This window comes from Arctopsyche grandis, chromosome 9 (genome assembly GCF_051622035.1).
Source record: "Arctopsyche grandis isolate Sample6627 chromosome 9, ASM5162203v2, whole genome shotgun sequence".
In the NCBI taxonomy this organism is placed as follows: Eukaryota; Metazoa; Arthropoda; class Insecta; order Trichoptera; family Hydropsychidae; genus Arctopsyche; species Arctopsyche grandis.
In genome coordinates, this window is record NC_135363.1 from 6,159,742 (window position 1) to 6,173,763 (window position 14,022).

The 14,022-nt window shown below is 38.5% G+C and overlaps 2 protein-coding genes across 2 annotated transcripts; one reads left to right on the forward strand and one right to left on the reverse strand.

Moving 5' to 3' along the window:
• Positions 1 to 1,593: 1,593 nt before the first annotated feature.
• LOC143916437 (CWF19-like protein 1 homolog) lies at positions 1,594 to 7,438 on the reverse strand. The gene is made up of 11 exons (XM_077437543.1): positions 7,328 to 7,438; positions 7,075 to 7,235; positions 6,731 to 6,832; positions 6,394 to 6,611; positions 6,188 to 6,303; positions 5,901 to 6,117; positions 5,709 to 5,829; positions 5,487 to 5,638; positions 3,501 to 3,677; positions 3,269 to 3,429; positions 1,594 to 1,867 (listed from the first exon to the last, which is right to left on the reverse strand). Exons 1-11 carry the CDS (start codon positions 7,345 to 7,347, stop codon positions 1,723 to 1,725), a joined length of 1,590 nt encoding a protein of 529 aa, XP_077293669.1. The 5' UTR covers positions 7,348 to 7,438; the 3' UTR covers positions 1,594 to 1,722.
• A 3,056-nt stretch (positions 7,439 to 10,494) lies between these two features.
• On the forward strand, positions 10,495 to 12,678 carry NELF-B (negative elongation factor B). Its single transcript, XM_077437606.1, has one exon. It carries the CDS (start codon positions 10,646 to 10,648, stop codon positions 12,407 to 12,409), a length of 1,764 nt encoding a protein of 587 aa, XP_077293732.1. The 5' UTR covers positions 10,495 to 10,645; the 3' UTR covers positions 12,410 to 12,678.
• The last annotated feature ends 1,344 nt before the right edge of the window (positions 12,679 to 14,022 follow it).

Consider the following 14,022-nt stretch of genomic DNA (forward strand, 5'->3'; position numbering starts at 1 on the left):
AGTTTTTATATGCAATATTTTAATTTAACTAAACGTTACAACACAATGATAATTTTTTGAAAAAAATCTCAATTTCTAGTCATCGTTATTTAAAAAAAATATATATATATATATTTTTAATCATTTTATCTAATTATTGAAATTTGCATTATTGGAAAATCTAGTCACATTAAATTATATTAAGAATTTATATAAAATAAATTATTATTTTCGTCTGTATAAAATTTTGAATAATTCTTATTAAATGAAATTTGTATTTAAAATATTATGCGTCAAACTTATATTGTATGTATAGTAAAAATAATAATTGTGTTATTTCAACGCAAAACTAGGCAATCACATAAATTTTTTGTGGTATGTATTTTTATACATGAGCGTCATATGTATACAAATTTAAATTTTTTGCAATAAACTTCGATTAAAAATCGGTAGATACTGAAGGAAACACTACAGTTGTCAGCCATGTTAAGATCGTCGGCCATTTGCATTTTTAATTAAGTTTAAAAATAAATAACTACAGTGTATACTCTATAGGTCTGTTGCCGAAAGTTGGCGCGAACAAATGCGCTTGTGTTGTGTCGGTGAATAGGTGTATACCATACTGTCACACTGCATTCAATAATAAAAAGACGCTCTGTACCTTTCACGCGCTTCTGTATGAGTATGAGAGCGCGCCAACTCTCAGTAACAGACCAACTCTCAGTAAAGACGCCCTATCCCTTTAGCGCGCTTCTGTGCGAGTATGAGAGCGCGCCAACTCTCAGTAACAGACCTGTAAGTGTCTTTTGTATCCTCAATTGTGCTCTTGTCCACTACTAATCAATAAAAATGTCAATTTACATACGATCAATTGACAGAACGGTATATTTGATTCCAAATGGCCAACAACTGTAAGGTTCTCCTGTGTTTGTGACATTAATGCTGTATTTACACGAGGCCAATTGTTAAGACATTCCACTAAGCCAATCCAAAATATTGTCCTTGTGTGAATGCAGCACAGGACATTCCACTAAGCCAATTCAATATTGGCCTCGTGTGAATGCAGCATAAGACATTCCACTATCTCGGAATGCCTATTTACACCGATATTGGCTTGACTTAGTGGATCATGTCTTAACAATTGACTTTGGGTAAATGCAGCATAAATGAATACGTTGTATAAAAAAGTGTACATATATAATACATACATACATAAGATAATGTAAATTTATCCCTTTTCATATATTTTTTATCATTGTATTGTAATTGCAACCGTTAAATTTTGTATATTTATTTATTTCAGTGTGTATTTCACTTTCACTTACCTAATTTGGAAATTAGCGTGAACCAATTTCATTGGAATATTTTTGTAAATGTGTGTATCCCATACACGACATGTAAATAAAGTATGTACGTAGATTGCCATGACATTTATGGTATCAAAATTTATCTTTATAGAACCAAAAAAAAAAAACGTATTATCATGTGTCTATCGATAAATTAAATAAACCACAAAAATTTCCTTGATGTCTACATAAAAGTGGTATGCCTAATCTAAATTATAAATATATATATATACATCTGTATTTTAAATGAATTGAAAATAAAAATAGTAAATGAAATGACAATGTTATCATATAATAATTTTATTTGTTACATGACAATAAAATCACAAATACATTTACGACCATCTTTCATTGATTTATTTATTCGTTAATCCTAAAAATATCATTTATTGCACTTTCAGTCTTTGGATGTGAAATCAAACGGCGCAAATTTTTCCCTGAACGACGACACATACTTTACTTCCTCTTCTTTTGACAATTGACAAGCTCGCCAGTCTGATTTTTCTTCACAATCCAAAATAGAAGGACTTGATAGAATATCCCTACAAAAACAATACAAATCAAATTAACAACGCTATAAATAATAATATAATATATATAAAACGGACGCGATGCATGTATTATATGTGGGTATGTGGCGGACGCGTCGACCAACATGGCAATTTCAAAAAAACAAATTTTAGAATGCCAGGAGTATATATTGTGCCTAGAGATATTTAATAAAATAAATACACGCTATAAATAATAATAAATAAAATTAGCAACTAAATAAATACACGCTATAAATAAAATTAACAAAGCTATAAATAATAATAATATATATATATATATATATATATATATATATATATATATATATATATATATATATATAAACGGACGCAATGTATGTATGTATGTATGCATTCGGGTAAGTGGCGGACACGTCGACCAACATGGTGACTTCAAAAAAACAAATTTTAGAATACCAGGAGTATATGTTGTGGCTAGAGATATTTAATAAAATAAATACAGGCGAACGAGGCACACAACCAATCAGCGTGAAGTGGTCCATGTGGACTAAAACGTTTGACCAATTAGAGTAACGACGATACGTTCTGACCAATGGGTGCATTTTAAACATTCGCTATATGTGGCGTGACGATAGATCGTGTCGAGACGCGGGGAAGTGGGGAGGGTGGAGCGTCTGACATGTGCTCCTGATATTGAGCATCTGATTTGAAACGGGTGACGTCAGCGTCAGATGCGCTGCGTTGGAACGTACACACACACACACACACACACACACACACACACACACACACACACACACACACACACACACACATCCACAACAAAAAGGCTCACACACATTCATTCATCATTTTGAACGGGTGAACGGGTCGGATCGGCGAGCGTGTAATGCGCGCACTCAACATTTTACTATTAATACATGCTCGTGCCTATAAATTACCTTACATTATATGTATATATAACATAGGCCAGCAGTATGGCTCGGTGGTTGTGTTTAGCACCGAGATGGTACCGGATTCGATCCTGTGCTAATCTTTAATACTGCTGGCCAGACTTGGATATTTGTGACTCCAAGTCGATCGTTTCCTATCAGAGTTCGCCAATCTGATTTCATTGTTGAAACGGTTCCTCCATCAAATTGGCAAACATCATCCTACCCGCTATGTCACAAATCTGAATTTGATTTATGTACAACATATAAAAATTTATGTACAAGTCTAAATCCATAGATGTCTCTATGGATTAATTAATTGTTGATTTCGTCTTCTTCAGCCTCTCGAAATACAGCGATTTATGTATTTAAAATGCTGCAATGTTTGTAATTAATTGTCTAGTAAGGCGCATTGAGGTCTACCTGTTAGTCCTTCCTGGTATATATTTATGTAAAATAAATAAAATAGTAAATAAATAATTGCAAAAGTAGAACAAACCTTGCTAATTGAAGAGGAAAAGTATGCTTAGTCCTCGTATACAGTTGATGACCATCAGGTAGTTCGACATAAAAATACGGAATTCCGGGAGGCATAATATCACAAAAATCATCTTCTGGAGAGAGAACACTCAATTCAATGCCTTCAGCTTGCGCTTGTCCCTATAAATCAAAAATCAATTCAAAACATTCCCCCGAAACACACTCAAATCGAACGAAACGGAAAATTTTACATCAAATTCTTCAGCCAAGTTGGATTTGAAACTTTTAGGCACCGGCACAGACTGAACTTGAAGATGTGACGTTTTGAAATTCCTCTCGAAAAACACCGGAACATCTTCCATAGTGGCATAAAGCTTATGCAACGACTTTTTGAACTTGTCAATCTCTTCTTTGACTTCACTTGGAACCTAACATATTGATAAAATCAAAATATAATTACAAATACAGTCAATACATTAAAGCCCACTTTAAAGGTCAAAGAATGAGCACCTACATGAGGTATTTACCGAATTGTTTAAAATGCTGCAAATTTACAAATTTGACCATAGATGTCTCTGTGGATATTAATTGATATTTATTTATACAAATAAGGGAATGTCTTGCACCTGCAGCCTGTTCCGATAAATAAGAACAAGCTACAAATACAAAACATCCCTGCGAGGCCCAAATGGAAGAGAGTAGATTAATATTCCACACATACATCACATTCAAATTAAGAAAGTAATGATGAGCGCAGGTTACCAGATAAATATGTTAAAATAATATCCGATAATCTACGCTCACTTAGGCGGAAAATATCGCATTCAGGCACGGCAGCAACGATTTCATCGAGAAGTCGTATAGCTCTTGGAATAGGAGCCATTCGAAAAAGAACTGTGCGAGCAGGAGGTACAACCATCAAATGATGATGTCTACCACGCACATAGTTATTAGGGACATAAAGTCCCAACTGTTCCAGCAACAACGGGCATGACGTATCACCACGCAGTAGCTGGAGAACGAAACGAATTAATGAGAAGTTTCTCCGAAGTTCAAGGGAATTGTACCCAAGCATGCCCAAAAGGTAAGGAGTGGGGTAGAGATATGGGTAGTACCCATACTCTTTCTTATATAGAAAACGAAGAAATGCTTTTTGCATTTGTTCGATCATAAGAGAGTAATTGGCTTCATGCGGATTTAACACAATCGCATTATACTCTAGCTTACTTCTAACAAGCGAGAAGACAAGGGGTTGGAGAATAACCGAGCATATCTCAAGACAAATCCAAGTCGACGAAAGGAAACGTCAGCGACTGTCTTGATGTGGTTGTGAAAGGTGAATTCAGGATCAAAAGTGATACCCAAGTTGACCATAGATTCCACACGCTTCAACAGCACGGATCCAATGGCATATCTGTAGAAATAGAGCGAACATAATGGAACATTTACTAGTGTTCAGTTCAAGCCTTAAACTGGAACTGAACTCTAAGACAGCGTTAATATCCGCTTGAAGGAGAGAGGCTTGTCTCTCATCCTTAACAGCAAAGAATAATTCAACGTCGTTATATGTATTTATGTATAATACTTTGTATAATCGACAGCATGAAAAATGTTTTATGTTGTCGAAGGTTGTCTATGAAATTGCGTTTAAGAGTCCTGCACTCCTATGTTTGGTCGGTGTTGCTTTACGGATGCGAAACGTGGACACTGTTAGTGGCATCCATGAACAGGATAGAGTCCTTTGAAATGTGATGTTACCGGAGGATGCTAAAGATCTCGTGGAAGGAACATGTAAGAAACGAAACAGTCCTCCAGCTTGTTCATAAAAAGAGAGAGCTTCTTGACACGGTGAAGCGCCGTAAGATGGAATACTTTGGCCACATTATTCGCGGCCCCAAATATCGCCTTCTACAAACAATCATAGAAGGGAAAATAGAAGGCAAACGGCGGCTTGGGAGAAAGAAGCTCTCTTGGCTCCGGAACATCAGGTCATGGATGGGACTTGGTCTCGAAAAGCTATTTCGGCTTGCTCATGATAGGGAAAAATTCGCACGGGCCATAAACGATGTCGTCGCCTACGTCTGAATACGGATTTGGCATTAGAAGAAGAAGAAGATAATACTGATAATATGTGTATCGAATGTACAATGCTTCTGGCCAGGAAGGCACATTGAGGTTACCTGTTAGCCCTTCCTGGTATAAATTAAAGATAAAATAAAATATCGACTCGAGCATACTTGTGTTATCGACTGATGATGAGCGACGGGTGTAATCAAACAATGGTACTCATTCAAAGGACCTTTTGCCAATGCAAGATAGCTGTGTTCACCGACGCTGATGATCAGATGACGCTCCACGGTCGGAGACAGCAAACAGAACCAACATTTTTCTACAACACAATCAATTCATAAGATAATTGCAGAACAAAATTAATCTGCAAGTATGTTGAAATATCGAACCGGTATCAAACTCCGGTTTCTTCCGATCCCGTTGATTATCATCGCGGTGTTTCCGCTTCCTTCCGCCGAATTCCCCCTCTGAAGTATTCATATCGTAGAAAAACTGCCCGTTGCCCATATTCTGGAAGAATTCATATTGAAATCATTGAAATAAACAAGTTATATTATAACAACCGTAACTATGCGAAATACCTTAGCAGCTCCGGGAACATGTTGTGCTAAGTATTTAGTATCGTATGGACAAGCCGTCTCATCGACAGTTCCTTGTAACAAATCCATCATACGCATCTTATTAATGGGTTGCAAAATACAAGCGTACAACCACTTTTCTTTCACTTTATTGAGGGCCGGAGCAAGAGCGATGAAACGTGTAGCCAATTCTCTAGTATCGTGTTGTCTGCTATGATTCCTGTAATATAATTAAGTTATTATTATAATTCTATACGATTTAGAGTGTATATCTTCACCGAGAAGAATACCTGTATGGTTGTCTTTCATAAAATAGACTTGGCGATGCTACAAAGTGATACCTCGGCTTAGTATGCATCGCTAACCATGATACGTAGTCGGAACCAGGTGCTATTCCTAAATCTATCTAAAATTGGAAAAATTCAAAAATATATCTTACATATTTTCATAGAAATATAATAAATCTTTAAAAAAAAATATATATATATAAATATACTTTTCTTTCGTCTAAGTTTTGAACTTCTGACGGCCATTCTGCTGTTATTAAAATATCTATTCCTCTGAATTCCGGCTGTCCTCTTAAACATGCATCTCTTATGGCAAGACAATCGCTTCCGGTAAAGAATCCTTTTTCAACTGTGTCATCTTTTGACTGAATACCACTGAGATATGCTATTTTCAATCCATTAGTAGTCGTATAAAGACCTCGCTTTCCTATGTAAATGATGAAGACAGGTTCAAATTACTCGTTTTATATAAATTCGTACTGTATATAAACAAATAATAACAAACACGCTTTATTATAGTAAATAGAAGTATAATAAAAATCAAACCTAGATATGTAACATTAGGAAATAACTCTTCTCCTTCGTTTTCAGGATACAGATCTTCCGTCACATCGTAACTTGGTCCTAGTATATATGTCGGTACAGCGACTGGTGAAAAATCAATAAAATTTTATATACATGCAAATATTTGATAGGTTTTTAAAACTACCTGCAATAGAGGCGTGCTAGTGGAATATTAGAACAAGTCATTATTGTATATTTTATTATGTATGGTTTAAATATAGTATATAGAAAAAAATGAACGAATATAATTTGCTTGAAATATTGTTTTCTTCATTCCTAGTATTGTTTTAAAAATAACGACACGGTATGTAAAATAATGTCAATACCTTTTCTATAGCCTTTTTTGTACGATTCCAGCTCGTCATTGTTTTGACCGAAAAATCGACCGGTTACTAGTAATAGATCGAATGGGCCTGATTTCTGATTGATGCTCTCGACTCGGTCAAATACGCTTCTGAATTTTCCGCCAACGTCGCCACATATTAAACTAAAATGAAACGAAAAATATCGAGCTATATTTATGAAACATTTCTATCCAGTTAATACTTATGTATTTGAAATTTCAGTGAAAATGCTCACAGTTTCGGTTTATCACCCATTCTAGCGCGAAACGTCAAACGAAACTAAACGTCAGCGCGCGTCTTAATCAAGACTCAGACGATTTAATTTTTGGCCATACTCACCTCAAGTAATCACTAAGATTTCAAAATTGAAAAATGTATCATCAGTTTATAACTAAAAAAATATGACCTTGGCTCGCAACAAAGGTGCTCGAAAATAATGACTGAACTGTATCTTGATCCAGTTGTTTTTTTTAATCTTGAGTATTCAGTAACGTTTGTACCCACCTTTACAATATTCATCCAAAATTAATGGGAGGAGTTGCTTTAATTTATTATAATTTGTTTTAGGATAAACTGTGTTCGATCCAGAAAAAATAATACGATTGCGAATTTTTCCATAACCAGTTCCTAAATAGCAACCACAAGTTGCAATATGGGAACTGGATATGGAAAATTCAAGAATATCTGGTGCAGATATCGGTAGTGTGGACGTAGCCATTGACGCCGTCCACACACACGATATCTACTACCAATATTTCCATATCCAGTTCCTAAATAGCAACCACAGGTTGCAATATGGGAACTGGAAATGAAAATATCGGTAGTAGATATCGTGTGTGTGGACAGCGCCATTCGTTCCATCCCCTATCATTCTTTAATAAATACAAAACAAGATATCATACTTTATAAAATGCATTTAAGTTGTCTTGTATACTTGTGGATTGCTGTTAAGTTACAATTTGATACACATCCGAACTATAATTCAGGGAAATAACGGGATAGCAAGTATAGCTTGGAATTGAGTATTCGCATTGAGCTGGGTGCTTTATGTTCTATTATCTGCGCGACTGCCAGATGTATTTCTTCAAGGATGTTGAGTATTGATTTGTCATCGAAAGAATAATGCCCTTGATGTGAGATTGGGGGTAAAAACATTATATTTTCATGACTGAACTTGGAAACGTTCAGTCTCTCTTGTTGTCTGGTCCTGTGCAGAACTAATCGATTTGGTTTTCTGGTTAATTTTTATTTTGATTAAAATTTTCAACACTTTATTTCTCACACAATATTTATCATAAGTTAAGATTTTTGCACTACTTGCATGCATTTAATTTTTTTTTATCGATATGATTTATACAAAGGCTGATAAAATTAAAGAGCGGCTGATTTGTTTGCATACAGATAGATTCAGTGCCGGCCTTACACCCAATTGCGCCCTCGGGCAATTTTTTCTACACACCCTTAGAAAAAACTTTCGCCTTTGGCGCTCTTATCTAAAATTTTGTATGGCTTTTGGCGCTCTAATTTTAAATTTTAAAGCGCCTTTCGCGCATCGTGCGGCGCCCTAACTTATTTGGCGCCCTTGAACGCCGCCCGACCCAGCCCCCCGCCCTAAAACCGGCACTGGGTAGAGTAAGAAAAAGAAAGACAGCTGGGGGTGTCTTTCATAGGGGTGTGCTAAAGTATAACGTCCTCTCTGAGTGCATCAGGTCTTCCAAGACCATGGATGCATTCTTGCGAGGAGCGAAGAGACACCTCTGTGAGGGACAGTACATATACAGTTAAATCGATCTCCGTGACGAGCCAGAATGTTAAATTACAGAAAACACAAATATCGGAAGGCAAAGATCGAAAATCGAAACAGCAGGGTACAACAGGAACAAAAGGAATAGGCTTTTCCTCCCGTATTAATATGCGCGTGCAGAATACGGGAGGAAAAGCTTGTTCCTCTTGTTCCTGTTGTACCCTGCTCGCGCAAATTAAGTGAGTATGTACCCTTTTTTTTATCTTTCGATTTTCGATCTTTGCCTTCCGATATTTGTGTTTTCTGTAATTTAACATTCTGACTCGTCACGTAGACCCAAGTTAAATATAGAATTTTAGATTTAAGCTATTGTGGCGGCTCGCTTATACGACATGGTCGAGTTTGGTTGCCTTCCTGCGAGTGGGAACCAACTCGGCTGGGTTCGGAGAGCTACTACTCACTCTGTCTTCAGCTGTCATATAATAAACACGTGCATTAACATGCCAGTCGTCTCATTCGTTCATCCTCCATACTGGTGACCCCCGACATCGAGCCACGCAGCCTCGATCAATTTCAACATGCCGCTCATCCCTGCCTCGCCGAGTCAGACGGGAGAAGCTACCCGCCGCGCCCCCATCGCCATCAATAGAGCGCGTCGCGGCCCGCGGGTGACAATAAACGAGCAGACACGGCTACCTACCTACCTACCGACGTCCAGCCACAACGTCGATGACAGGTGCTTACAAAAATGGGGGAGCGAATGAGACGACGATCGTGACAGCTGGATGTGGAGTCATGCGCGATCCACTACACATAGAACGGTCATCCAGCACCACAAGATTCATCACACACCACCTCAGCACCATCATCATCATCATCATCATCAAGGCCCCGTCCGTCCCCACGAGCGTCGTCACGCCGAGACGGGCGGTAGCGCTACAACACCTCCACGAGCCACAACGACTCACAGTCCAGCTCGGAGTATCATCAACCACATCGATGCCCCTGCCGCCCCCGCCGCCCCACCAACCGACATCAGCCTCGGAAGAGCGGCGCCGCCGCAGCATCGCATCGCATCGGCGCGACCATCGGACCAGCCACCGTCCTGCTCGCGACGTCACCGCCCTCGAATCTACCGACCATTCAGGGCGGTACACCTATGTACACAGCGGATGACCCACGTCAACAATTTTTTTTTCTCCCCACGTAATAATTTTTTCTCTTTGTGTAACAATAATTTTTTTCTTTTGTAAAATTTGTTTCTTTGTAATTTTGGTATCGCTGATGCTGGGGGGGGAGTGATGTGGCGGCTCGCTTATACGACATGGTCGAGTTTGGTTGCCTTCCTGCGAGTGGGAACCAACTCGGCTGGGTTCGGAGAGCTACTACTCACTCTGTCTTCAGCTGTCATATAATAAACACGTGCATTAACATGCCAGTCGTCTCATTCGTTCATCCTCCATACTATTAAGATGTATTTATTTATTTTTAATTAGCTAATAGCTAAAATTATATATAAATAAATAAAATAAATAACAGGTGGCCGAATTCTTAGACGCAGCCCTCTAAATAAACCACTCGACTCGAAAATAAACGAGCGGTAAAAACATTGGAGATGGGCGTAAAAAGCGGTGTTGGGTCGTGCGCGAGGCGATTGTGTGGCGGCAGACGCTGACAGCCGTCGGGGCGGGACGTTCGTCTCTTGGCGTGCGGTGAAAGCGCGCGAGTTATGAAACCGACATCGACAAGTGTCATCGTGTCGACTAGTAGTGGTATTGCTAGTGGTGTCACTGTCGTGTAGCCCCAGCCATGGCCTCCGGCGCCAAGCTGCCGGGCACTGGCCTCGAGGATGTCGGAGTGCCCGGACAGACGTTCCTGCGAGACGCGCTCACCAGCTGCACCGACCCGCTGAAAGCCATCGAGGAGTTCCAGCTGGCCAACGGCGTGCTGCTGCCCTCGCTGCGGCCGATGCTGCCGCTCCTCGACCTGCACGGCGTCCGTCGCCTCGACTTCCACACCTCCGTCATGGAGGAGCTGCGCGACAAGCTGATCGCCCACATCAACGACATCGGCGCCAAGGAGGGCAAAGACCGCGACAAGAAGCTGAAAGAACTGCTGCTGCGAAGCTTCTCGGTGGTGGGCGTGAAGGCCCTGCGCCCCGTCGTCATGTGCATCCTGCGCAACACCCCCGAAATAGACGACAAGTACCTCAAAGTGCTAGTGAGAGACCGCAACCTCTACGAGGACACCGACACCGAAGTGAAACGCCAGATTTGGGAAGACAACCAATCCCTGTTCGGAGACGAAGTCTCGCCCCTCCTCACCCAATACATCCGAGAAAAGGAAAACATAGTGTTCGACCACTTGAATCTGGCCAATCTGTTCTTCTCCCCGTCTCCTAAAGTGCGTCGGCAGGGTGCCGTCGTGCAGAAGCTGGCTCACATGATCGGCACCAGTATCCGGCTGTACGACATGGTCCTGCAGTTCCTCCGCACTCTGTTCTTGCGCACTAAGAACATTCACTATTGCACGCTCCGTGCCGAGCTGCTCATGGCTCTGCACGACCTCGAAGTTCAAGATATAATATGTGTCGATCCGTGCCACAAGTTCACGTGGTGCCTCGATGCTTGCATCCGAGAGAAAAATGTGGACATTAAGCGGTCGCGGGAGTTGCAAGGGTTCCTCGATAGCATCAAACGGGGACAGGAACAAGTGCTCGGCGATCTGTCGATGACTCTGTGCGACCCGTACGCTATTAACTTTTTAGCTACGTCGGCTATTAAAATACTGCAACACTTGATCAATATGGAATTCTTGCCTAGGGATAATACTGTTTTAATTTTATTGCTACGGATGTTGGCCTTGGGGCTAAGCGCTTGGAGGATGATAGAAAAGCAAGAATTCAAAGAACCAAAATTAGATAGTCAAGTCGTCACTAAATTTATTCCAGCTTTGATGTCGTTGATGGTCGACGATCAAGTGAGACAACTTCACAACAAACTACCTCCGGATGAACGAGAGTCGGCTATAACGACTATCGAACACTCGGGACCTCCTCCGGACGCCTGCGAAGCTTACATGCGGGACAGTTCCGTATCCGGAGTTTTAGCCATGTACTACACGCTCCACGCTGCCAAGTTACGGGATCGGGGTGCGCTTTTGAGGGTGCTCAGCATTCTGGGGAGTTGCAAAGACGGCCGATCCTACGAAGATCCATTCCTGCACGCCCTCGTCTCGCTGTTGATTCAACTCTCGGACGAGTTTCAAGGGGAGGATTTCTGCACCGTTTTGTTCGATGAATTTTTCTACGCCGGATTGAACCGCGATAACGTTACGAGACATTTGTTAAAGTTGCTTTGGTATATTCATCCTAAGTTGCCTGTGAATCGGTTGCAGACTTTGATGAAAGTACTGCAGCCGGGGTCGCAGCACAAGGATCCCGTTCATAAGCTATACGAGTCGCTGCAAGAGAAGGTGGGCTCGCAGCAAGAAGTTCCTCCGGTTCAGATGGACTTGGACTATTTAGATTCACCGCTGATGAGCGTACCGACGCCGGCACCATATCATATGTAGTTCCCTTTCACACCAAGTGCTTTACTAATTGTATTGACAATATATTAAAAGTTTTGACTGAAAATAAATTAGTACATTTTTATATAAATTACTTTTTTTTTCTTTCATTTTACAGTTTTTAGTTTTCATATATGTAATATGAAAATGTGATCGATTTTGTTTTTTTTTTTTTTTTAGCTGTATTTTGTTTCGTGAATTTTAATTAAAAAAAAATTGTTTTAGTTTAGGATAATAATATAATATATTACATTTATTCAATCAATAAATATATTTACAAAAAATATTATTACTATTTAAATTATTATAAAAACACAATACAAATAAAAATTGGTACTGATCAGAGAAGCGAACAATATTGAATCATAACTGAAGCTGTAAAAAAAGTCTAAAAATGTTATTTTTTTTCTACAGTATGTATTTATTATAAACAGGGCTATGGAGTCGTTTCAAAATTTACTGACTCGGACTTTATCTTATGATTCGACTCGGACTCTTGAAACTTGAACGATTTTAGTAAGATCGACTTTTCTTGCAAACGAAACAAATAATAGAAATTATCAAAATATAAAAAATTAAAGGAATTTAAAATTTGACATGTAACCCAATTTATCGAATTATTGATAATGAAATCGGTATCGAATATAATAATAGCCTAATGCTGCGTTTGAATGTCATTAACATACTCCGTCTCCCTTTCTCTTCTTGGAATCATATATCATGGAGAGACGGAGCTTCACAAAGTACTCACTCACCATGCTCCGTCTCTCTTTCATCCCTTGGAATGGTATATCGTGGAAAGAGACGCGGCATATCACTTCGTTCACATGAATGGCCGACAAAAACAAAAGAATTTTTTTTGCAAAAAATATAGCTAAATTTTAAATTATTAATTACTTAGATCTGAATTGCAATATTTTACCAAGTGCACAATTATGTGCACACAGACTACTAATAAATCTAATATATAATTTCGAAAGATACTTTGTATGTATGTCAGATTTGGGTGGTAGAATCCGTGACGTTAAATTAATAAAAACAAATGAATATTCAAATAAATTTAATAAAATGTCTACTATTAGATTAGCCATGTTTAAGCGGTTTGTATTTGCAAATACCAAGTGAAGCTGGGTAAAACCAATAGTAATTAATAAGTATAATACATTCATAGTGCATCTGTATGAATTTCATACACAAACAAATCAATTTAATAAATAAAATGAGAATAAAAAGATAGTATGAGAGAGAGGAAACAATCGCAACAACATGTCAAAATACATGCAATTCGACGATTTTTTTTTTATAATGTAATTTAAATTCTTGATTTTTATAAAAAAATATTAAATTTAAATTTATTAGTGTATTTACTTCAATCAATTGAAGACTAGTTGACACATACCGTAATTCTATTAATTAAAGAAAATAATAACTTTCAAATAAAATAACTTATTCCAGACTATAGGGTGAATAGTGCAATCCCTATCATCCATATAAATAATATATATGTAGATAATAAATACAATAGTATTGAATAATAAAGTAAAAAAGAAATAAATAATAATAAGAATGATTAATTACTAAATCAAATTAATAAATAGGAGTCGGAGTCTGTTAAT